The 27,010-nt window shown below is 33.3% G+C and overlaps 1 protein-coding gene across 1 annotated transcript in view; it reads left to right on the forward strand.

The window, feature by feature from the left end:
- Positions 1-27,010, forward strand: part of MAN2A1 (mannosidase alpha class 2A member 1) — a 140,500-nt gene that overhangs the window by 61,530 nt on the left and 51,960 nt on the right. Inside the window, exons 8-12 of the mRNA XM_084882803.1 lie at positions 1,101-1,278; positions 7,050-7,252; positions 9,968-10,150; positions 13,452-13,566; positions 14,801-14,868. Coding sequence (XP_084738929.1) covers positions 1,101-1,278; positions 7,050-7,252; positions 9,968-10,150; positions 13,452-13,566; positions 14,801-14,868 — 747 coding nt within the window. The remainder of the gene's footprint in view (positions 1-1,100; positions 1,279-7,049; positions 7,253-9,967; positions 10,151-13,451; positions 13,567-14,800; positions 14,869-27,010) is intronic.

Genomic DNA, 27,010 nt, shown 5'->3' on the forward strand with positions numbered 1-27,010 from the left:
ATGAGAGAAAAACATCAATCAGCTGCCTCCTGCACACCCCCTACCGGGAATGTGCCTGCAACCAAGATACATGCCCTTGACCGGAATTGAACCTGGGACCTTTCAGTTTGGCTCTATCTACTGAGCCAAACCAGTTTCGGCATACTTCTCAATAATTCTTGAAGTAAAAATTGAAATACTGAGTAAAAAAGCATATTTGTAATTTATCATTAATTTCTTGAGCTTTATTATAAACATGGAGAGCTACCCTAGTTCATCTGCTTGTTCAATTTCCTTTTCATAAGCCCTTGACTTAATTTGTATTTTTAGTCTTCCTCAAATGGTACCCAGTTTATCATTTTCCAAAGGGTTTTCTGCAGAATACTAGAATATGAAATATAAAACATAGTGAATTGTGGTTAACTGATCTTTTGGGTCATGGGCTAGAGCCCAGGGAGGTAGAAACCAAAACAGCTCACTCAAGTCTTAAGCTTTATCTGTTGTTGGGAATTGAAGGTGGCGTGGAAAATACTCAGGTTATTGATAACAGGGGTTAACTGAATTGATTTTTTTCCTTTAGAAAGAAAATATGGCTCTATAATTGGTTTCATTCAAAATATACTTTTTAATATTTAATCAGGCGATTTTAGGTTAAATTAGAGAAAGGGATATTAAGTCAAAGCAAACTTCAATGTTTATATAGATGAGAAATCTTTATTGTCTTCCTAGAATACATAATTTTATTTTTTATTTTTTCCTGTTATTTGTTATGTGATTTTATTTATTTTTTAAATCTTTATTGTCCCCTTTGGATTACATTACTTTAAAACACAGCTATCTGGGATCTCTCTAGTTGACCTTTACAGGGTATCGATGCCCCAGTAATTATATGCCAATATAAGTATGTGACTTTATTTTTCTGAGGAGTTTTTGCATCTGATAAGAACATATTAATACTTTAAATGGATAATGAAAATTAGTTTGGTAAACAAATCTGCCCCCTAAATCATACCTAGGAGATAGGTAAAATAGACCATTTCTTTGATATAATACTTTTTAATGAGTTGCCTCTTTGAACCTTACTTAATACTATTCATATTTTCCCTTTTTTTGTTCTGTAGGGCTGAGATGCTTCTGGATCAGTACCGAAAGAAGTCAAAACTTTTCCGCACCACAGTGCTCCTGGCTCCACTAGGAGATGATTTCCGCTATGTTGAACGCACAGAATGGGATCATCAGTTCAAGAATTATCAGATGCTTTTTGATTATATGAATTCACAACCTCAGTATAATGTTAAGGTAATGAGAAAAAATTTACTTATGATACTGTCTTTGAAGTTGAGCCTTCATTATTAAACGAAGCTAAAACACAATAGCTTCAGTTTTTATCCTACATCATAGTATTTCTTACAGTATGTATTTTATGTAAATTGTAATTCATGAAGAGGAAAATTACCTGATACTCCAGTGCCATTTCCAGAGTTTTCCATTTTCTATCACTCCATGAAGATTAGAGTGGCATTACTTTTATGTGGTTGAAAACATATACCTACCAAGTTGTGATGTTCATTTTTCAATGATCTTCTCTTTTTTCTACCAGCATTGACAGGATATTGTTTCTCTCTGACAATGGCATCCTTATGATTTAGTGGTGTGACTGGCAGGTGCAGGTGAACATGTCATGAATTTTGCAAATAAATGTCTTGTGTCCAGAGAATACATTAGTGTTTTTCTTAGATGAAAAAATTTTCAAAATTAATCATTTGATTATAGTTCTTGCTCCTTTTTTTGGAGGGGGTGGTGTATCCTAAAGTTTTGAGAATAATACAAATACATTCCCACCATTCTGCAAATCCATTCATTAGCTACAACATTCATCAACTCAACGTCACTTTCATTTCAGCTATGACCCACTGTCATCTCCCTGTCCCTAGGATTATTTTGGAGCAAATTTCAGATGTCTTGTAGTTTCATCTATAACCATTTCATCTCTAAATGATAAGTGTGTATCTCTAAATGATAAGGACTCTGTTTAACAATAGAATCATTCTCCTAGTTGGTTTGGCTCAGTAGATAGAGCAAGGGTCCCGGATTTGATTTTGGTCAAAGGTACATGCCCAGGTTGTGGGCTCGATCCCCAGAAGGGGTTGTGCAGCAGGCAGCCAATCAATGATTCTCTCTCATCATTGATGTTTCTGTCTTTCTCTTCCTCTCCCCTGTGAAATCAATAAAAATATATTTTTTTAATTTTTATTTATTTATTTTTTTTTTTAGAATTTTGCATTCTCATCTTTTTTTTTTTTTAAATATATTTTATTGATTTTTCACAGAGAGGAAGAGAGAATTAGAGAGTTAGAAACATCGATGAGAGAGAATCATCGATCAGCTGCCTCTTGCACACCCCCTACTGGGGATGTGCCCGCAACTAAGGTACATGCCCTTGCCCGGAATCGAACCTGGGACCTTTCAGTCCGCAGGCCGACGCTCTATCCACTGAGCCAAACCGGTCCCGGCTCAATAAAAATATTTTTTAAAAATAAAATAAAAATAGAAAAATAAAACTGATCACATTTAAAAATTAGCAATAATTCAATAATAGATTCAAGTTTTCCTGATTTCATAAAAACATTTAACAGATGCTTTGTGTGAGTCAAGATTAAAACTGGAGTCACATAACAGACCCTTTATGAGGAAATTATCCAACATGATTATTATATTCACATATTAACTTTTTAGACAATAGAAAATCTGAAAATACTGTACAAGGGAAGTGATGTTACTGTGTAGGAAATTTAAAGGCTGATAATGGACCACAATTTATGTAGTGAGAATTCAGGTTTATTAAGAAAATTCATTTCTGTAATATTCTCAAAGATTAAGCTCACATATGTACATTGGATTCAAGGGCCATGTATTTATGCTAGTATCTTATCTCTAAATACATTTTCTTGGGGAATGATTTTGAACTCCGTATAGCAGTAGTTCATTCATTATTAATGCTGTATAATATCCCTATCCATTTGATAACTATACTATAATATACCCATTCTATTGTTAATGGATATTTGGGTTATTTCTGGTTTTCTTCTATTACATATAAAACTACTTTGAACATTTTGTGCGTGTTTTAGTGTACAAGTATTTGAGTTTCTGTGGGTATAAAATGGGCTGGAACTTTTTGGTTATTAATTAAGTATATGTTCAGCTTTAATTAGATATTGCCAAACAATATTACAAAATAGATATATGAGTGGTTGCCGTGCATGATAATTTCAGTTATTCTACTTCCGTATTCAGACTTTATATTGTCAGGATTTATTTTTCATTTTTATCCTTTATGGCAAATGTAATTATTTTATTTTGTTTTTCCCTGTGGTTAATGAGGTTAGCTGAGCCTCTTTCTCATAATTTATTGCCACTTGGGTACCTTCTCTTATAAAATGTCTATTTAACTCTTTTGATGATTTCCCCTCTTAAATTGGTTTGCTTGTCTATTTCTAATCACTTATAGTTCCTTTATGTATTTTGGATTGTCTTTTTTCAGATAAGTTATGCCAGTATTATCTCCTCCTATGTAGTCTGCATTTAATTAGTGCTGTCTTTTGATTAACAGAAATTTTTAATTTTAATTAAATCTAATATTACAGTATTTTCTTTTATAGTTAGTGCTTATTATGTTCTGTTTAAGAAATTTTTGTTGACTCAATGGTCATGAAAATACATTTTCTTTATTGGTTTTCCTTCCACTTTTAGTTCTGTGTCCATTTGGAATTGATTGTTGTGAGTAGTGTGAGGATAGGGATCAAGAAACAAATTTCCCATATGGATATCCAGCATTATTTATTGAAAAAACTATAATTTGCTGACTGTACTGCAGCATCATTTTTGACATGAATGATGATCCTGACTGCATTCCTATGGGTCTGCATCTAAACTCTATTCATATAGTATGCAATTTTATCTATCTGACTAATCTCATACTAGTTACTACAGCTTTATGGATCTTAATATTTGCTGGGAAAAGTCTTCTAGTTTTGTTCTCCTTCTCAAGATTGCATTGGTTATCCTCAGTTCTTTGTAGTTTTATGTTGGCTAAGGATCAACTGTTAAATTTTTATATAAAAAAGTTGAGACTTTGATTAGGATTGCATTCAATCTATGGATCAATTTGAATGCAGTTAACTTCTTTACAAATATTAGGACATCTAATCTATGAACATGGTATGTTTCATATATAAAAAAGTGATTGACTTGAGTTTTAACCTTGTATGCAATAACCTTGATGCACTTTCTTTCATTCCAGAATTTTTGTCCTTTAAGTCCTGACTGCTTTGACTGCCCTTCTACTAGCATATCTCTGAACAAATTTTTTTTCTATATAATTTATGAAGCTATGTCTATTTTCGGAGGGATATTTAAAATTACTTTGTCAAAGCTAAAAACTGATGTTTATTATTTTCTTTTAATGAAAGGAAAAACAGGAGTATTGAATAGTTAAAAAATTGACATTGTACTAGCCAAGAGAGTTAGTTTGCCATCCATCAACACTTATTTAAGAATTTATGTAATTTTCCCTATATGATGTCCTGATATAGGAGTTAAGGTTATGTTTAAGATTTAAATTTTGCTTTTTTATTTAAAAACTATTTAATTATATTTCCTGTTATATTTTTAGTTGTCCCAGTGTTTACTTTATTTGAGCTGCCAAGGACTCTATAGAAAAACTTACTTTAAATATTTTCCTTTGAAACTACTCTAGCATAAATAGAGGCTTATATTTCAGCTCTTTAAGGCTGAATTAGGTTTGTGAGAAAGCCTACTAGGCCACTTACTTAAAATTTTCTCTGGGAAAATACAAAGTAGGAAGTATTTTCATCCTGGCTAATAAAATTAAATATTTTTAAAAGGTATAGTCAGTTGTTACTAGTAACTCTAGTCTATAGTATGCCATGGTTTCTTAAAATTTGAAACAGAAAGGGATTTTTGTTATCTAATAGAAATCCCTTATTATTTAGATGAGCAAGGTATGGCTTAGAAATATTTAGATCATTTAATATTTTGCCATTGTATACTTCCCTGATGTCATCTGTACCTTTTGGTCTGAATACAATGCTATATTTCCTTATATTTGTGGCCCTCATTTCTTGTATGGTTTTACACACACACACACACACACACACACACACACACACACACACATATTCTGCTTCCTAGTAATTAAAGGAAGAAGTAATACAATATTAGTAAAACATATTGAGTACTTATTATTTGCTATTAGCTTTTTAAAGTGCTTCACATTATTTGACTTACATAATTCTCTAAACATTTTCCAGTAGGTACTATAATTATCCCCATTATAGATGAGGAAACCAAGACCTAAAAGATTCACATGCTTAAATCACTATTTGGTGAAGCCAAAATAAAAGTGGAAAAAACAGTTGAAAATTGATTTTCTTTAATGTAAACATAAGAATTTCGAAATAATTATCTGATTTACTATTACAAAATTTACTGTATCACAATAAAATCATAATAATTTATTCTTGACTTACTCATATCACGGTTGTGTTTCCAGTTGAAATTTTGCATTTGCAGGGGAGAAATAATAGCTAAAATTCACACCATTATTCCCTAATATTTGTAAGCATTTTTCTTAGAATTCCATTCGCTGTAACACAGACACACAGATAAAATATAGTATGGTCAAAGCCACATGTTAACTGTTTGAGGTAGAATTCAAACCCATGCCTTCAGATCCAGGTTCCTTGCTGCTCTTAATCACTCTACTCATGTGCTATACACTGTTTAGAACTACTTTTTAAAAAATATATATATTTTATTGATTTTTTTACAGAGAGGAAGGGAAAGAGATAGAGAGCTAGAAATGCCGATGAGAGAGAAACATCGACCCGCTGCCTCTTGCACACCCCCTGCCGGGGATGTGCCCACAACCAATGTACATGCCCTTGACCAGAATCGAACCTGGGACCTCTCAGTCCGCAGACCGATGCTCTACCGCTGAGCCAAATCGGTTTCGGCTAGAACTACTTTTAATTCTTTTTCTGCCATACTGAATCAAAATAGCATTTAATCCACCCATAGGCAACAACAAAATTAGCATCTTTCTATTAAAAGGATAGCATTCATTCCCTGTTGAATTCTCTGTTTAGTTCTAAAATATACTGTGTTTGTTTACAAGGTCTGGTATAATGTTTGTCTTTTCTTTTGATTTATAGAATAGTTTGTTCTTGTAAAAATGGATTTATGTATTGGAAATTTGAATCATTTGTCAGAAAGACCTATTTTCTGAGCAGTCAGCTTGACACTCTTGTGCTGTACTTCTCTATTCAGTGTTGTGTTACCTGCTGATAAAGTCCACTTTTAAAATATGACCTGCTATTCCTGAAGTCCTCCCTTCTCCCTTATAGGAACTCATACTGAGGGGAAGGGGAGAGCAGGGGATGGTATGTGTACATGACATAATAAAGTACTTAATGACTAACGAAAGTTACTATTCTAGACTTTTGGAATATTTTGCTCAAAATATGTCTTTTATTTATAACTAGAGGCCCAATGCACAAAATTCATGTAAGGGGCTTGGTCTTTGCAGCCCCAGCTCCCTCTGCTGGCCCTTGCAGCCCTGGCTTTGTTGTCTGGGAGGTCGTCCAGATGGTTGTTCTACTGTTCGGTCTAGTTAGCATATTAGCTCTATATTATATACTAGAGGCCCCTTGCTTTTGAGTTTTGTAAAATCTGAGCTACATTTTTAAAAATTTATTTTTATTATTGGAAATATTACAGATATCCTCCTTTTCCCCCCTTTACCTCCTCCACCCTGTACCCTCTCTTCCCAGGCCTTCATCACACTACTGTTGATGAGCTATGCATATATGAATATAAATTTCCAGGTTAATCTCTCCCACCCATCCACTTCCATCCCCACCTTCCTCTCAGACTATGTATCTTTACTTAGAAGCTTACCTTAAATATTTATTAGAAACTTTTCATTTTAGTGCAATAGCAATTTTAATGTAACTATGAATAATTGAAGTATAATTTATTTTTACTAGATACAGTTTGGAACTTTATCAGATTACTTTGATGCCCTGGATAAAGAAGATGCAACTAGTAGAACAAATAGCCAGTCACTGTTCCCTATTCTAAGTGGAGATTTTTTCACTTATGCTGACCGAGATGATCATTACTGGAGTGGCTACTTTACATCCAGACCTTTTTACAAACGAATGGATAGAATATTGGAATCCCACCTAAGGTACATATACCTTTAGATAGATGCATTTAGTTATTCTTTTATGTTATCATAGCCTTCTGTAGAATTTTGTGTAATATCAAATGTTCATGGAGTGTCAGGATGTATTTAATGTAATTGTGAAGTTTTAATGAAATCAGAGATATGTCTCCAAAGCATAATCAAATTATTACATGAGTTTTTGTTCCGGAAGGAAAAGCAGTTTATGTAATTATTTTTTCTGGAAGTTGTATTATGTGTTTTATATTTTTTAATTAATTGCCTGTATTGGCACATGATGATAATATTCAGTGACATTGTCATATTTGTCTACAGGTCAGTAATCTGGCTAAATTATTGGAAATAGGCCTGAATCAAAAGTAGCAAATAGGGCCTCTCAGTAGCCAAAATGTGGGCCTCAAAGTACATACTCTAAAATGAATGTATTTTGTTGGTAGGAGAACTTTAGAGGCTTCATCTCAGTTCTTAATTTATTTGAAACACATTTCAATAGGTACACTTTTCTGTTTAGAAGAACAAAACTTGTAAGAGATGAGAACTAATGGAGGCAGAGTGAAAAAAATAAACTGACAAGGAGAAGACCAACATCAGTAGAAAACATGCAAATACTCTATACCAGCCTTGACCAGTAGAACTTTTAGTTACTGTCCAATAGAACATTCGGCAGTGATAGAAATACTGTCTCTGTACTGTTTAGTGTGGTAGCCACACTGTCAAGGGCTTGAAATGTGACCAGTGAGACTGAGGAACTGAAATCTTAATTTTATTTCATTTTATTAAATTCAAATGCAAGTGCTATATGTAGCCAGTGGCTATCATATTGGAGAAGGACAGTTTTAACTGAGCCTTGTTTTTGATAAAAAATAAATTATCCCAGGGATTCGTATGTATGTGTAGCCCAGGAGAGTAATTAATTTTCATGATGAGTTCATTTTCAGTTTGGTTCAAATCATGAATTGATGATTAATTTTCATGATGAATTTCAGTATTAAAAATGAAAAAACTATATCATATCTATGTTCTTTTATATACTAGTGGGAACAATACATTTTAGGAAGCTTTTATATAAAAAACATGAATTTCTTAAAGAGTTGTACTTTGGTATAATAATGTGTTTTTATTATTTTACTGTTGTGCTATTCTTATTATTACAAAAGCTTAATGTTTTTTGACTGGATATTCACAAGTTTGCAAGATGAATACATTATTTCTGTATTTGTAATAAAACAATATATTTCATATAGATTTATGCATTTTACTGTATAGACTGTTAGTTCTCTGTTATGGTATTCTGAACTATCTGTGACAAAAACAGAGCCTGATTATGAATGATTTTTAAGTGTCAAGTGTTTGTTAGTGGCAAAGAGTTATGAATGTTGGATCAATCTTGATTTATTGAACATATTTAAGGTGAAGTAGTAACTATGGGTAATATAACTTGAAAATTCTGCTGCTTTAAACTGAACAACAAAATATAATTGTGAATTTCATAATTTAACTTATTTGAAAATAAGTTTATATATTTCATTCTAATGCTCATTTGTAAACAGACAATGTTTACTAATTAAAATTTGAATAAAATAGAGAAGTATAAAGAATAAATATTCTTAAAGTTCACTTTCTTACATTTTGCATATATTCTTTTCAAAATCAGTAGTTTCTGAGGATATGTTCAAACACATATACACAAATTATTAATACAAGTTCAGTGATTCTTCTATAAATTTCAGAAGGGTTAGAATTTAAAAGTAGAGATTATTTAATATCTTTTCATTATTTCAACAATTTAAAGAAATTTATTTTTTCAGAAAGCACTGAAACCCCCCCTTTTTCCTGATATCTTAATACATTTGCAAGCCACCTTGATTTTCTTCCCATCATCCTTAACATATTTTGTTTAGAGAACCTTCTTATATTTTTTACTCCATCAAGCCATGGCTCTTTTTAAAGAACTTTTAAACCTATCTTGAATCATATCCTCTGATGAAAAAAAAAAGGTGAAAATTATAAACTCCCATATTCTTGTTCAAAAGCTATTCTTAAAGCTAAAGTGTTTTATTCTTTAAAATAAACAAGAAAAGCCAGAGTATGTTTATCATCTTTCAGTTTTTATTGTTAAATTATCTATAATTGCATGTTATTATTCAACATTCAGAGTAGCTCTTGTCACTGAACTATCAGACCATCATTTTCTGCTTCTCCGTTACTGTTGTCTTCCATTCCTGTAATGTGCGTTTTCCCACCACCTCTCCTCTTAATGTACATTCGGGAGAGTAAATGGCTTTTTGGTGATGAAGTTCATGGCATATGTCTTCACTGCTCTTGGAGAGAAGAAAGGAAAAAAAACATTTATCATGCTCTTACTGCTGAGCTGAGATACTTTTTCCCGATGTTATTCATAAATAAGCCTATCTTGCTGCCAGTGTGTACTGGCTTCTTTCCAGATCCATCTAGAATGAGAGCCATTTGTATCAACAGGGAAATGATATTTTTTGATTATTGAGGATATAGATTTATTAGATAGATACCTTGGTGGTATAATAGAAATGTTTATTATCAATATCTTTCTTATAAATTGTTTGTACTGAAATTGTGGATTTTCAAGTCACATTTGAAAATGTGTCAATTCAACATATTTTAGGTAGCAAACTAAAATTGTTTTGATTGTTTTGAAATAAATCAAAATAAAGAAAATTAATGACTATTTTATGCATTTAGGGCTGCTGAAATTCTTTACTATTTCGCCCTAAAACAAGCTCAGATATACAAGATCAGTGCATTTCTTTCATCATCCTCTTATACGACGCTTACAGAAGCCAGAAGGAACTTGGGACTGTTTCAACATCATGATGCTATCACAGGAACCGCAAAAGATTGGGTGGTTGTGGATTATGGTACCAGGTAATATAATTATTGAAAAGTGAGCATAAAACAAAAATTTTTAAAACTTGGTGTCATAAGCTTATATCTTTTAAAGAGGTTTCTTTGTTGTGTGTGTGTGTGTGTGTGTGTGTGTGTGTGTGTATGTAATTTCAGAGAGGAAAGGAGAGAGAGAGATAGAAACATCAATGATGAGAGAGAATCATTGATTGGCTGCCTCCTGTATGTCCCCTATTGGGGATTGAGCCCGCAACCCAGGCATATGCCCTTGGCCAGAATCGAACCCAGGACCCTTAAGTCCGCAGGCTGATGCTCTATCCACTGAGCCAAACCAACTAGGGCTTGATGAAGTTTTTAATGTATATCCCTTGTAATATTTTTGTACAAAAGCAACACCAATTTTTAAAGCATTTTTTTTCAAGAAATCTATTTACAGTGTACTCGCTTTCTCAATGTTTTTTGCAGTGCATTTCTACAAATGGAGTAGTAAAACATTATAAAGTGGATCCGATTCCTCCGAAGTATGGTATGGTACTTGGAGTACCTTCATAAATAAGGATTTGGTATAAATCATGTTTATAACTCAGGGAGATAAAGAACTTCACTTCATTGTATTAAAATTTAATTTCATCCTATTTTATATCCTGTTGTTCTTGGATACCTTATATTTCTAGAAGGATATTGATAAGAGGAAGCCTAGAAACATAGCCAGCAAAGTAGATGAACCTAGAAACCCAGTCAAATATGGATTATATAAGGAATTCGGATGAGAAAAGAAGGCCTGGGTATTAATATCAAAGTCATTCTCAACATTTTGGAGCATTTAACATCAGAAAGTTGTTAGATGAGTCAGTGGAGAGAACCTCAGTTATTTTCATATTGTGCAGGATTAGAAACAATGAGTATAGGCCTTTAGCTTAGAAAAGCAGGTTTTTGTAAACAGTGCTTCCCAATAATGGAAAGGCTTATCTTTTGTAATAGTGAGATTTCCATCAACATGCTGGAGTGTAAGCTACCTACCATTCATTAGGATCAGTGCAGAGGAGATTCTTACTGGAAGGAGTATTGGTGGTTGCTTCACTATAGATCTCATTATTTCTTCCAGATATTTTTTTCTATCAACAGTGGTATGCTGTGATGATAATTTAAAATTATTAAAGATATGCTCTGATTTTCTTACAATATAGATTTAAAGAGTGAATTTCTGATTTACATAAACAATTGACCCACAACTAATGTTACAAATTGAAATGAATGTTAATAAGTTTTGTTAACAATATTTTGACTGCCTTTATAAAAATTTTGGGGAAAATATCATTGAGGTTTTATTAGTTGATTTGAGTCCTTAAAATATATATTCAAGGTAGTATCTTGAATATCTTCTCAATTTTCTTGTGGCATATGTATTTGGAATCCATCTATTGAGGTTTAAGATGAATTTAAAGTGGAATACACTCACTGGATGATAATGATGCTGGTATTTTTCCCACAAGAAGCAACTTTTTTCTTCTTCTTTTTTTGAAAGTAAGGTCAGATCTTCAATTTTTTCTTTTCACTTGTCTTTTTGGTTTATTGAACGTTTAAACATGAGGCTGCTTAGAATCAGACCTGAGTTTCTAAGATGAAAAAGAAAAGTCATTCTTCTGCACTGCCTCCTTGCTCTCTGGCTGCCATGTTGAAAGAGATTTAGGTACAGGTTATTGAGTTTTTGCTACAGGATATTTTCTGTCTCATCAACTTTCCAGATACCTGTCATATCTTCCAAGTGTTTGGTATTACTTTTAGCTTATAAAAACATCCCTGTACAAATTGCATCTTACAGAAAAGCACATATTAATTCTCAGATTGTATTGACATTTGTGAATTTGTTTTGTGAGCAGTTCACACTTCTCTGAAACATCATAAACAATTATCAAGTCATTATCACAAACATTTACATTTGGAAATTTCAAAACACAAGTATGAGAATTATAAACAAAGAGGCAGCATTGGGTGTCCTCTTGTTTTTGGACTATTGACCAATTTTTATTCAAATATCAGCAGATATGTATGATTTAGGGATGGCATTTGGCTACTAATAATAGCAACTCAAAACAATAAACCTGATCCTACTTATTTTTATGCTATGTAAGAAGTCTGCAAGTCCCCTGTTCAGGTATGACAGCTTCTTATAGCTTTCTCTTCTGCCATCTCATGGTGACTTTTAAGAGTTATGCTGTTAACAACAGATTGAATGTTTATCCTATATAATAAAAGGCTAATATGCAAATTAACCAAACAGTGGAACTATCAGTCGCTGTGATGCACACTGATGACCACCAGGGGGCAGGAGTGCAGTGCACTATCACAGGGGGAGTGCGGCTCAGCCAGAAGTCAGGCTCACCGCTGGTGAGTGCAGCAGGGGTGGCCGGAGCTTCTCCCACCTCCATTGCAGGTGGGCAGTAAGGAGTATGGGGTCTCGGACTGCAAGAGCCCCTGACTCTGAGAGCGATGTCTGACTGCTGGCTTAGGCCCAATTCCCCTGCTAGTAGGACATCCCCTAAGGGGTCCCAAATTGAAAGAGGCCACATGCCAGGCTGAGATCCCCCCGCTCCACCCACCCCCACCCACCCAGTACACGAATCTCTTGCACCATGCCTCTAGTATAATTATAAACTGCAGAGAAAGATAACATTATGACATATTTTTGGAGATTAATTCTAAACATGGCATAAAAATGAATTAGACGGGGACAGTGTTTGTAATAGATGTTAAGCTTAAAAGTAGATAGAGGGGCTATATAGAAGAGAAGAAGAAATTGTAATAAGGTCAATTACAGAAAGGTTTAGAATTTGCCAAGTTGTGATTACAGGAGGTAGGAGAAGAAAATGAGCAAAGGGCTAAGTGTGAAGGTTTTAACATATACATCAAACTTGATATTACAAACAAGATGACATCTCTTTGAAATAGCAGCAATGATAACAGATTAGAAAATTGTGACTTCTAAGTGATATTGCATGAACTGTTCTATAATAATAGGATAAGGGCATGTTAGGAAGTTAGAGGCTGTGAGAAATCCCACATTGATTTTAAATGTTGAAATATTTAAAATTTTGTTGTATCCAGTGTTTTCCAAACTCATTTACTGTTTAGTTTTCTTTTGTTTTAAACAAAGCTATTGACATCCTGAGAAAGTATTTGGCAAATTGTGCTAGTCTTCAGTACTCATTTCATTAGAAGATTGCTTTTTTTCTATGTGCTTCAACCAATATGAAAGAAATTGAAAATATTGTATACTGATTTTTAAGTTATTTCTCAAACTTACAAAATTTTTGATTCACAGACTCTTTCATTCATTAATGAATTTGAAGAAGATAATTGGATCTTCCACACTACTACTTCTTTTGAAGGACAAACACTCATATGAATCATACTCTTTTGATACCCTCCTAGACATGGTTAGTTGATATCTCTTCTATCCATTATAAAAATGTGATTTTTTTTGTTCTTTGATTGGAAAAAGGGAGTGAGAAGCTTAGTGAAATGACATTGAAAAATAATTATTTTTGTACATTATGTGAAATAATTTGCATTACTTTATATAAATTACTTGTGTGTTCTTTCCTATAAGTGTGCCTGTGTTTCATTTATGGTATGTATTTTGTTCTGAGTAAATTTAAGTGTGAAAAATAAAATAACTTGTTTCAAGGAATGTGAAACATACACTCTTTTAAAACACTATTAAGATGATACTGTAAGGTAACTAGACATTATAAATAGCTATTTTGCTGGGCATTAATTAGAATCCCCTTGATATTTGATCTTCTGTAAATCCTTAATTTGTTCTTGGTAAACTTCAATTTGAGTACTCCTAACTTGTCTTCTGGTTTCAAGATGAGTCCTTGAGAGCTATCGTCAGTACTGGGATGTGTAACAGTAGAGCAGTGATTGAGGATTTAGGAGACTAGCTGTTAGCCTCAACCTCTGTACCTGACTGCATGGGCCTTGAAAAAGTTATAACATCTTTGAGCCCTCATTTATTTAACGTAAAGTGGGGTGATAATATCTACCTTGTCTAGTGTTGTTATTAGGATCAGAGGAGCTAATAAAACGGCATACATTGAAAGAAAGAACAGTTGAAGAAATGTTTGATGATAGCCCTCTTTATACTTTCACTTGGGCACTCAGATATTTAAAAATTATAATTTATGTGCCATTAGAATCTTGTCAATGATAGACTTTCACATTTTATATGTAATTTAAATTTACACTTGTGGGATCAGTTATTTTCATATAGTGATGCTTATAATCAGATCATGATTATGCATTTTCATACTAACGTTAAAAATTTCAATAAACGGACATACATTTTTTTAATGTGACACATAATGATACAAAAGTAAAGTAGTAAAACTTTGTGCAAAATTATCTTTAGAACTAGATTTATTTTGTTCCTAATTGGAGTTATATGGACTATAGTCCCCAGTAATATACACTGTACTAGATGTCTAAATACATTCACATACACAGTACACACAAGACTTATTTATTTTGAACTTTGTTGGGCATTATGTAGCTGCAAAGAGGATTTCTTCTTATTTTGCCTTTTTAAAGATTTTTGCAAGGTAATAGTGCATAGATAATTTCAAACCCTGTTTTAAAAGTAAAATAATTTTTTTTTCATTTTTATAGGATTTGAAACAAAAATCACAAGGTTCCCTGCCACAAAAAGATGTAATAAAGCTGAGTGCTGAGCCACGGTAAAATGCATTTCTCATATACTTTTACTACTTTTCTGGTTTGACTCTTGGTTTTTATGATTCTGTTTTCTATTCGGCAGGTAGTATTTTGTTTAATCGTTTTATTAATTTTAAAATATTTTCTGAAGAATAGGTTTTCTCTCATGACTGTCATGTTCATTGCTAATAGTTAACACATATTTGGCATGAGATGGTAAATATATAGCTGTGATAAAATACATAGCTTATTTTTGTAACATTGATTATTTTCCCAGTATGTTCTTTCTTAATTAACTTTTTGTTTACTTACTTTATTTTGATGAATCCCTATTTATTTTAAATGAAGAAAGAAACTTAATTAGTTGACCTAATAATGGTTTATTTAATAGGTGGCTGCCTCTGATTTACAAAGAAATGCTTTATGTTTTTCTTGGAAATTATTCAAAAAAGTCATATGTTTTTAATTACCACATATTCATCAGTCAGTACCCAGTATACCCAGATACACAGTGTATTTTTGTAATGTAACTTTTTACTATTTAAAATGAGAAATTTAATATCACCTCTTACAAATTATAGGATAAAGGAATAACTATAAAGAGTAATTCATGATTTTAACTAGGTATACTTTATTAAAATTATTAAAAATAAATGGAATCAAAGTATTATAGAAAATTTACAATTGATCTTAGGAAGTGTCCATTCAAGGACATTATTTTTTTTTAAATTTTATTTATTTACTTATTTTAATATATTTTATTGATTTTTTACAGAGAGTAAGGGAGAGAGATAGAGAGCTAGAAACGTCGATGAGAGAGAAACATTGACCAGCTGCTTCTTGCACACCCCCTACCAGGGATGTGCCCGCAACCAATGTACATGCCCTTGCCTGGAATCGAACCTGGGACCTTTCAGTCCACAGACCGACACTCTACCACTGAGCCAAACCGGCTTCGGCCATTCAAGGACATTATTATTGACAGTAGCATGGGCCAGGAGAATACCATACTATTCTTTGTTAAAGAAAAAAGCCCCTCATATGTGTAGGGCACCAGGGCTGAATAGAAGACTGATTATCACAGCACAGCCACCTTAAGAGCATAGCCTTTTGGTAACTTGCAGTCAGGCATTGAATGTATTATTTACTCACACTTTTCTCTATTTCTGCATCATCTTTACATCGTTCAGGCATTATTAACAATCTGGTTATTTTATTTATTTTTTTGTTGTCCATTACCCTTACTAAAAATTGGCTCTGTGAGGTCAAGGAAATTGTTTGCTTTTGAATTCCCTGGCAAATATCTGCCATAATAAATATTTGTCAAATTAACTAACTCAAGACAAGAGAGACCTGAGCCAATATCAACATGAAGATCAAGGGTAACCTTAACATTCATGGTGTGGATGTTACTTCTATGAGAGTAAATAAATGGAAAAGTTACCATCAGAAACCTATGACAAAGTTCTACAAAATGACAAAAATGGGAATAGTGTGAAGACTCAGAAGAACAACTTACCCCATAAAAATGATTTATTACAGAGACCAGAAAAAAATTTTTAATGAAACCTCTTTGAAATTCTCAAAATGGTTGAGTCATGATCTCTAAGCAAAATATGAAACAGGAAGCAAAAGGCTGAAATGCAAGGACAAGATATGGAAATGGAAGGAGTGCTGTAGAAAAGATCATTGGGAGGCTAGAACAACAACATTAGTGATTCTGAAGAGTAAAGCAGACATTGTGAAAGGGTGTATCACTGACATGAATTTAAAAAATTAAAACCCTTGAGATACTTTTTAAGAATGCAGAGAAAAGGAAGATGAATGGTAATGAGAAAGACAATTATAGATACATAGCTATAAACGACAGGATTTCAACAAAAAAAAAAACCCTACAGATATTTTAAAAATTTTCAATTGCAGTTGACATATAATATTATATTAGTTTGAGGTATACAACATAGTGGTATTTAATGAAGTTTAAACATGGGGTGTGGAGAGTGGATCTCCCCCTTGCCAGTTCTTGCCTCACAAAACTTGAAGAATAAAATTTGTGGACTTTTATAAAAGGACTTGTTAGTAAAAGGGTGGAAATTTATTGGAAGCAAATACAGACTCCCATGTAGGGAGGGATTCCCAAGAGGGTGACCCACTAAGCCCCCTTTTTCTAAGGTTTATAAAGGCTATAGTTCTCTCTCTCTCTCTTAATTTCTTTATTGATTAAGGTGTTACATATGTGTCCTTATTACCACATTACTCCCCCATCTTCCCCCACTCATGCCCTCACCCCCCTGTTGTCTGTAGCCATTGGTTAGGCTTATATGCATGCATACAAGTTCTTTGGTTGCTCTCTTCCTCTTACCCCCACCCTCCCCTACCTTCCCTCTGAGGTTTGATGGTCTAATCGATGTTTCTCTGTCTCTGGATCTGTTTTTGCTCATCAGTTTATGTTGTTCATTATATTCCATAAATGAGGGAGACCATGTGATATTTATCTTTCTCTGCCTGGCTTATTTCACTTAGCATAATGCTCTCCAGTTCCATCTATGTTGTTGCAAATGGTAAGAACTCCTTTTTTACTGCAACTTAGTATTCCATTGTGTAGATATACCACAGTTTTTTAATCCACTCATCTGCTGATGGGCACTTAGGCTGTTTCCAAATCTTAGCTATTGTAAATTGTGCTGCTATGAACATAGGGGTGCATATATCCTTTCTAATTGGTGTTTCTAGTTTCTTTGGATATATTTCTAAAAGTGGGATCATTGGGTCAAATGGGAGTTCCATTTTTAGTTTTTTGAGGAAACTCCATACTGTTCTCCACTGCATTCCCACCAGCAGTGCATGAGGGTTCCTTTTTCTCTGCATCCCCTCCAACACTTGTCATTTGTTGATTTGTTGATGATAGCCATTCTGACAGGTGTGAGATGGTACCACATTGTCTTTTTGATTTGCAACTTAATGCTCTCTTCTAATTGGACCCTTCCCTATTTTATGACTTTGTGCTTTTCTAATTGGTCACTCTTTTGCAGAGTATCATCTTCAAAGTCCAAAACCTATGTTGCCTCCCTCTTTTTCTCCCCATTATCTTGCAACATCCCTTTATCTCCTGAGAACATATGTTTTCCTCTTTCCAGCATCTGTTGACATTTCTCTATCCTCTGTGAAAGTATGTTTTCTTTTTCCCCGTACTCTGATTTTTCTTTATACTCTGTGAAATTGTTTTCCTTTTCCCTGTGGCATCTTTCTATTCTCTGTGAATGTGTGTCTTCTGGTGGCTCCAAGTTCTCACCTATGCTTTCCTCTCTCATGGGCCCTCTTTATTCCTAAGACTCCCTAAACTTCCCTATTTTATCCCTAAAATTCCTTCCGAAGTGATCAACTCAATGTCTAGTACCCATCTGACACCATACAAAGTTATTACAATATTATTGACAGTAATCCCTACACTGTACTTTACATCCTTGTGATTATTTTTATAACTTTCAACGTGTACTTTTTAATCTCTTTCACCTTTTTCATTCATCCCCGAAACCCCTTCTTATTGTTCTTGGGAACATAAGTTTGTTAAAAGAATTATAGATTTTTCTTTAGGGAAAAAAATGGAGCAGAGGCAATGATCAAAGATATAATTGATAAAAAGTTTCTGAGCTGAAAAGATCTCTCTTAATAGATTAAAAGAGCTTATTTCTGGGTAGTATAAATGAAAAGAGAGTCATCCATAGCACATCTTGGTAACTCAATTCAATTAAAAAGAAAAAGATATATTGTCAAATATCCAGGCGTTAAAACAAATATCATATAATATGGAACAAAAGCTAGACTGCCTTATGTTTCTTCTCTGTGATGAGAACAATATGAAGTATTGAAATCATTTTATACTTAGTTATGTTTCATATGTGAAGGCATCAAAAAGACATTTGAAAACATGTAATTCCTTATAAAACACACAGAATTCACCCTTCTTTTTAAAAATTGTCTTGATAAAGTCTAACCTCAGCTCACAGGTATATGGACCAAAATTGAGAAGACTTTAGAAATAGATATTGCAAAATCCAAATAATTGTTGTAACACCAAACTGAAAGGAGAAATGCCAATCTAGTTAGGGCAGAACTTTTATAATGTAAAGGTAGTTTACTCATAGTAATGTAGATCTATAGCTTCAGGTAATATCATTTGAAAGAGGTAGAGAGGCAGGAGCTTATATATCTTAAATAAATAATTGTTTTGCCTAAGTAAGATTTAAAAGATAAATGCTCCTGGTGAGAGTGTTATTTCCTACTTGGTTGCCTTTATTTATTTTCAAGGTACTATTGATTCCCTCAATAAGTATTTGTGAGGAAAGTATCCAGAGTTCCAGACCCACATACCCATTGGCCAGTTGCATAGCTCCATTTAGATGACCTCCTCAGTGTGTTTCCAACTGAACTCCTCCTCTCCACTCAAACCTATTCTGTGGTCCCAAGCTCTTAAACTTTACCATTGTCAGCAGGCTTATCAGGCCAGAAACCTGGACCTTGATTTTATAGTGATCATATGTTCCAGTTTGTCACCAGTGTCCCCACTCACTCTCAAAAGTGTATTCATTTAGATAATGAATTATAGAATTTACCCTGATAGTTTTCATCACTTTTTTTCAACTTGTATCCAAACAAACTCCAGGTCTTTCATTCTATTTCTTACATTGACTTGTATCTCAGTTTTATTTTTGACCTTCAATGCCACTACTCTACTTCTGTGATGGCCACAACCTTGTCACAGATGTCTCTCCCTCATTCATTTGTTGAGAAAATTAAATAATGTTTATTTATATGAATTTAATACTTTGGAATTTAGCAGTTGGTAGGCACTCAACAAAATAAATAACTCCTTAGCTCAAAACCCATTTATTATCCCTTGGCCTGTGAGTAAATTCCTAGATGCTAACTTGGCTTATGTGTCTGCATTTTGGTTTCTCTAGCAGCACCTTTCATACCACCCCAGCCTGTACTGTGCTTCACACCTCACCTATCAATTCCATGACATACCAAGTTCTCTCTTCTAGACTTCTGCTGCTTGGGGAAAAACAAAACAAAACAAAACAAAAAACTACCACCATCTCCCCCACATCCCCCCAATTTGTCTGATTGATTCCTGGTTATTTTTTAGGACTCAGCTTAGATGTTACATTCTGTGGAACCTTCCCCTAATATCTTTGAGTCAGGGCTAGGTGTCACTTTTATAAGCTACCACAGGACTTAAGTTTTCCCACTTCCTACATGTATAATGTTCCTTTGAATAGATGTCCTATTAACCCAGTGAAGTCATGACCTGCATCTTGTTAAGCATTCTACCATCACACATGGAGCAGTCTTTCAGGAAAGTGGTCTAGTAATATGGGCCAGGAGCTTTCAAACTGGGCAGTGCCCTGGAAGATATTTCTCTCAGCTTTATCATGTGAACAGATATTTTAAAATACTTTACAATTTGGACAACAATAACCATCAGTGGATTAGCCAAATATTCTGTGTTCACAAAATTCTAAGTTTATAAAAGATATCAAATTAGCATTTCTTTTTGTAATAACAGCATTGTAGGATTGGTAAATACTGAGGTTTTAGCTTAAGTCTTAATGAAATATGGCTTTCAATTTCTGTGGAGAAAATGCAGAGGACTGGTTTGAATTGAAGAAGCTGTGGATAGTTGAATAAAATAAGGAAAGAGTGTTTGGCACATATGAGGTGTTTGTTGAATTGATAGCTAATTGAGATGGTTAGATGAACAGTATGAGAAAGAAGTTACATGTAATATTTGATGGGCTGTTAAGAAAAACACATTTAAAAATAAGCAGCCCTTTAAGGAAAAGTTTGTTTATAGTGATGAATCTTTATGAGAAAATTTTTGCTTTAGCTGAATTGTCTTGCATTTAATGTTACCTTCTTTTAAGATCAATATTAAGTCTTTGGTACTTGTCGGCCTCCCTATGTTACCCAATATCATTTGTGTGTATTGCATTTGACTACCTATAACAGATCTCATTGGCTTTATAAGAAAGCATAATTTTTCTTATGAACAAGTTTTAAGATAGGTAGTTTAAGACTCATGATTTGTTTCACAGGGTCATTGAAGGACCTGGCCCCTTTACCTTTCAGGTCTGCCATCCTTTGCCTGTGACAAGATTATGCCTGCTTCTCCACATATTACTCCTGTGTTCCAACCAGGAAGGAGAAATAGCATGGATGAAAGTTATGCCAGTAGAGTTTGCTGACTTTTATTAAATTAGGGATACAATTTTCTGGGAAACTCTGCTTATTGAATTCTAATTAGATTTCATTGGCCAGAACTGTGTCACATGACTACCCAAAGCATGCAGAGTCTCTTTGTGGTTGTTGTTGTTGTTGTATTTGTTTGTTTGTGTGTTTTGTTTTGTTTTTGCGGGGATTGGGGGTTCCTTTTTTCTTTTCTTTTTAAAGCTAGAATTGTCATCCTGAGTAAAATTGGTTTTATCAGTAAATGAGAATATAAGAATGGCTCTTGGGTAGACCACTACCAGCATCTACTCTTAGGCTCATTAATGAGTAATACCCTATGTCCCAGGACATCTACCATGTTTTCTGATCATTGCCTTCTCTTCCCTGCCTGTTTCAGCTGAAACTGGAGTTATGTTCTATACACTTTTTGTGTTAAATAAATTAGCACTGTGTGTTACAAATTTTTAAAAACCTTATTCTCAAGCATTCCTATCAGGTAGAAAAATATTAAAGAAACAGGTTTTTTTATTTATTTCAAAACCAAAATATAATTGAGTATTGCAAAATTAAGAATTGGAGAGAGATAAAATAAAAGCTCATAAAATAAGAGCATATATATGCTATTGGGATTTGGGATGTTCACATATTAAGAAAATACAGTATTCTTAAATGTTTGTTATTTCTTAGTGCCCTATTTAAGACCATGTTAGCATTTACTAATTCCTTGGTTCTGTCAGCCAGCCATTCAATGGCAGATCTATTTGTGTTCCTGACTTGTGTAGCACTGTGCTGGGATTTTTTCATAGATTTGTTCCCCTTTTATTTCTTGGTTCTTTCTTGCTCAAAACCCATACAGGCAGAGTGTCTCCTGTAAGTGGTCTGTGACTTACATTCTGCTATATAATTCGCCTCAAAATACAAGTTCTTAACCCTTACCTGAAATATTCAGGGTTAGATATATTATTTAATTCAAAAATTTTTTTTTAATTTTAGGAAAATGCCATATATACACATTACATAATAATTCAGAATCTGACGCAGGACTCACTCATCAAATACTTTTAAATACCTGTATAGTCAGATCCAGTGGGATAAATAATTAAATGTAGTTTCATGTCAGCTCTTTTTTGCCACCAAATGTTTTTGTAAAATCTTTATTTTCAAACTTCTTGGATTTTGAAGATGGATATTGTAGAATAGACCTGTAGAGTAACGATTTGGAAGAATTATGAATTTATTTAAATGATTATCAAGATCCCTAATGAAGATGCATTATAGCAGATACCATCTTGATTCTTCTGACTGGTGTTAGATTATTAGCATTTATGCTTGAGTGCTTTAACTTTTCCTCTATGTCCTGATTTCCATCCTTTTAAACAGCCTGTTGGAAATGTCTCTAAAGAAATTCTTGCTAGTTGTGCAGTGCTGAATCTTCACCCTTCTGAACCACATTCCCTAAGCATGGAGATCTTTAAGTGTTGACTTTTTTCTTTGTAGGAGTCCTTTCCTTAACTCTATCAAGTGTCCTAGCTTTCTGACTCTACTTCAAGAGTCATTATCAGAATTTGCCTTTTCATAAAATTACTTATTCCATTCTTGTGCCTCCTGAAATAATATTTTTTAAATAATTTTTGCACAAGGCAGTTTAATATTTATGATCAGCAACTTTAAGTAATATAATTGTATATTAGTTACTTATACATTTTTAATGTCATTTAGAAGTTTCAGGAGAATGTAAGTAGGCTACTATACTAGTAAATCTCACACATTGACTTTTAAGTGATTAATAATGTGGAGCTTGTCTTCTTAGTACTTTCAGGTTGTTCTTTTTTATAAATTTTATGTGAATTTCATAAAATTCTTTCTTCCTAGGCCCTTTGTGATTAGTATGCTATGATTTTGTTCCTAGGTGCAAATTTATTTTAGATTTTATTAAAGTTAGATTTTATTTGTGGAAGTTATGGAACAGATTGAATTTTAAATGATAGTTTTAAGGTTTCTTAAAAAGTAGTGACACAATAGTTGTATGTTCGGTGAGTGCCTGCTAAATTTCCTGGAAGGCCAAATATTTCAATTGACAGTTTGCTGTTTATACTTCAAATCAAACTTTCTTATCTAGCCATGAGGTTCTAGTTTATTGTTCACATATTATTATATTGAATTGAGTTGTGTGGTTTGTCTAATGAAATTAAACTGATCTTGCTTGTTAATGACAACATCTTGCAATTATCCCATCAATGACTATAATCAGGAAAGTCCTGATTATAGGAAGATGGGAAAGAAAAATATGGTGAGATATTTTGATGGGAAAGAAAAATATGGTGAGGTATTTTGATGCCTCGTAATATCAAGGTTGGGTTAGCATGGGGACTACCACCTTAGTATAGGAATGAATAATTTCCAGTTCAGATATCTAGAAATATGTCACTTGTAGAATTTAAGAAAAACTTTGGAAAGAAGATAAGATAGTGTTAGTGAAGAGCTGGAATTAGTTTATGTGTGTCTGCCAGATAATGCAAATTTTGAATGATTCTGTTCTATTATTGCTGTAGTGCCAAAGGTTCTTCCCCATTGTTGGAGTTACATAATATACTATGACTGTGTTAAAGTAAATTAAATATCTGGCTTGAGAGTAATTTTTTTAAGTGGTTTGTATGGGGAGGGGGGTGCATAAATTGACAATTATAGATTTCCTTGGTTGTTTATTTTTTCTAGTTTCTTGCAAACTTAATCCTCCTTGCTCTTCAAAGATTCTGTGTGCAATGGGTTATTTTTTACACTGAGACATGTCTGGGTATAAGATTTTTTTTTTTCTGGTATTTAATATATACTCATAGTATTTTAGGTAATTTGACAACTTGTGTGTTTTTTTTCTTCGAAATGTGTTCTTTATCTCTTGTAACATTATGTTTGTATTCTCTAGGGTTTTGTATCTTCTTCAATCATTTTATTGGATTGTAGAGTAGAATGTCTTTCCCAGGACCAATATTATGTCTTCAAGTGTTTTCAAAGTAGAAAGTGACTTTGTGTTTTGTTGTTTTTCTGTTTTTGTCTCTTATATGATGCTTCACTAGCATGAAGAGATGTAGCATCAATAAAAAGTTGTTTTCTCTTCTTTTCACCTAAGAATCTTATACAAGATATATTTCAGTCGTTGACAAAGTGAATATTTGGTAGTTCTGTCTTTACCAACAAAACAACCTTATTTTACTACATTAACTTTGAAGGTCTTTTCATTTGTGAAAATCAGCCTGTTTATGCACTGTGTGTTCCTCCAAAGTTACAGTGTTTTATCATTGGAGAAATGAAATTTTCTTTCAGTAGATGAAAATTACATTTTGATTGAACATCATTCCTTATGCAGTCACCCATAAATATAATGTGTTTTGCTGTCTTTTCAGAAAATGGCTACAGATGTGATTTCTGAATTGACAAGAAAATAAAACATCTTTAATGTTTTAGGTAAAACAGATGGTATTTTTGTTTTAGGCAAAGCTATCTGAAATTGAAAGCAACTTAATTGGTGGCAAGACTCTTTGGGTCAGCCAAATTATGTACAATTTGTGTGTCTATTTCTTTTATTGCCTTAGTATCAAAAGTTTTAGAATAGTTGGAAAGCAATATTTATCTTTTTTATTGACTTGCTATTTTTTGTTATGTACTGGAAATTCTTAAGAGTTTTTAATCCTATTTTGTTTATAAATATCATAAAATTACATGTTGATTCTACTCTGGTTTCTTGTGCCTTGGAAATGCTTTTCCCATTAGGAAAAAGTTTTGAAGTGTATAGTTATACTTTTGAGGATTAGCACTTTATAGTATTGAATTGCATTTGCAGCTATAAATCCTGATAACATTGATTATATTCTTTCGTTTCCACATCATTGAGTGTTGGGCAGATATCACTGTCAGATGCCTGGAGAGGCACATACTGTGAAGTGAGCCCTGGACTGAGAGTCAGGGAGGTCATTTTAGTCCCACCTCATCACTAACCAGCCTCATGTTTTTGAAACTTTGATTTCATTTGCTATATATCTTGGGAGAGAGGAGGTTAAAGTAGCTGGTGCCCAGGGTCATGTCCAAGTGACATTTTATTTTCTTACTAGTTAAAACATAAATCATTTATAATTCATTAATCTGGGTAAAAAACCAGGAAAGGAACTTTTGGGGTAGAAAACTCAACTCTGGCAAACAACCAAATTTATCCAATAACTGGAACATAAGAAACTATTTTTCAAAATATCAGCGCTATTGCAAGAGGAAGACTTGTTGTATAGCAATTTACCTTCTACCACCTCTTATAAAAAGTTCCTTTTGCCAGCTAAGGTTAACATTTATAGGTTCTGGGAATTAGTATGTAAACATCTTGGATGGATAATTATTCTGCTATCATACCTGGAAACCTAACGTTTATATTTCTAGTGGGTAAGTGGGTAATTAATTGAGAAACATCAGGATAGATCTATATAGATGTTCCTTGAGCACCTCAAATTAAAGAAGTCTCAACATGGATTTATCACATACATCTTGAAACCTCCTCTCACTGCCCTTCAATCTTGGTAAGGGCACCACCGTCACTTTCCCACTCTAACTGGAAACCAGAACTTACAGAAGACTTTTTTTTTCTAGTTTACCTTATCCAGTCTTTTCCAAGGAATAAAAAATTCTACTGATAAGATACTATACCTGTTTGTCAAATTTGTTCTTTTTGTATTTCTTCCACTCTCTAATTTAGATCTTAATTTTACTTACCTGAGCTGTTGTAGCTATCTATTTGGTTTTTCTACTTTGAGTCTTGACTCCTTAAATTCATCCTCTACCTGGCAACTAGATAAATGTATTAAAAATGAAAAAAATGGTCATATTAAACCCCACTCCCCATAATCTATATAATAAGGTCTAAGTTCATTGCAGTAATTTAAACTATCTTTATTACATGAGATTTATTCTTTTCTCTTTTTATCCTTTCTGGTTCCATATATTGGCATCTTGTTCTTTTCTCTTTTTATCCTTTCTGGTTCCATATATTGGCATTTTAGAGGTGTACTTCACTATGTAGATTCTAGTGGTTTTGGATAGTCTGTATGTTCTATACATAACATAATTTTTCTAAAATCTGCCATTTGTTCCTGTAAGCACTGTACCTAAAGTATCTTTCTACTTTTCCCCCAGGTTATCTCCAACACCCACCCTACTTTTAAAAAGTTGCACATTTTTGTTATATTTTTCTTATTTAAAAAATACATATATACTCTTTGTAGATAGTGTTTTGCATCCAGAAATATAAAAAGTAGTCGCATTATGTTCAGATTGTTTACTTAGAATCTAGAGGAAGTATACCTCTTAATAGTTTAACTTCTCGTCTGCTAATTCTACTGTTATTAAACATACCTGCTGAATTGTTAATTTTTAATATTCATCCTTTTGGAATTTTGTCTAGTTAATTTTTAATTTTAGTATTTAATTTTTGTGGTAAAATTCTTTATCTTTTTATTTACTTTGCTCATGTTTTCCCTCTTTTCTCAGAAAGGACTGGACTAAATTGAGGCTAATTCACTCAACTTCTTGTTTACCTAGCCCATCATGTTTTCATCTGATAGTCTGGTATATCATGAAGGCCCTACTCCCTGAAATCACATAAGCTGTCTCTGAGATTAAGGGATCTCAGAAGCTTTCTGTTTAGATTTAAAATCCCTCTTCTGAATAGCCCCCAGTATATGGCACATGTTCTGATGAGAAAGTCATATGTGTGCTTTAAACCTCCTAAGTCCCCACCAAATGCTCTTTTGGGTCTTTCTGTCCTCACAATGATCTTCATGTAGTCTTCACACTGGCTTTGCATGGAACTCAGCCTCTCCCATGCTGAGAACTGGCACGCCCCAGGATGAAATGGCCACCATGACAGCTCACTTCTCTGATGTTCTTTCTTCCTCT

This window comes from Pipistrellus hanaki (assembly GCF_964339955.1).
Source record: "Pipistrellus hanaki genome assembly, chromosome: 4".
Classification (NCBI taxonomy): domain Eukaryota; kingdom Metazoa; phylum Chordata; class Mammalia; order Chiroptera; family Vespertilionidae; genus Pipistrellus; species Pipistrellus hanaki.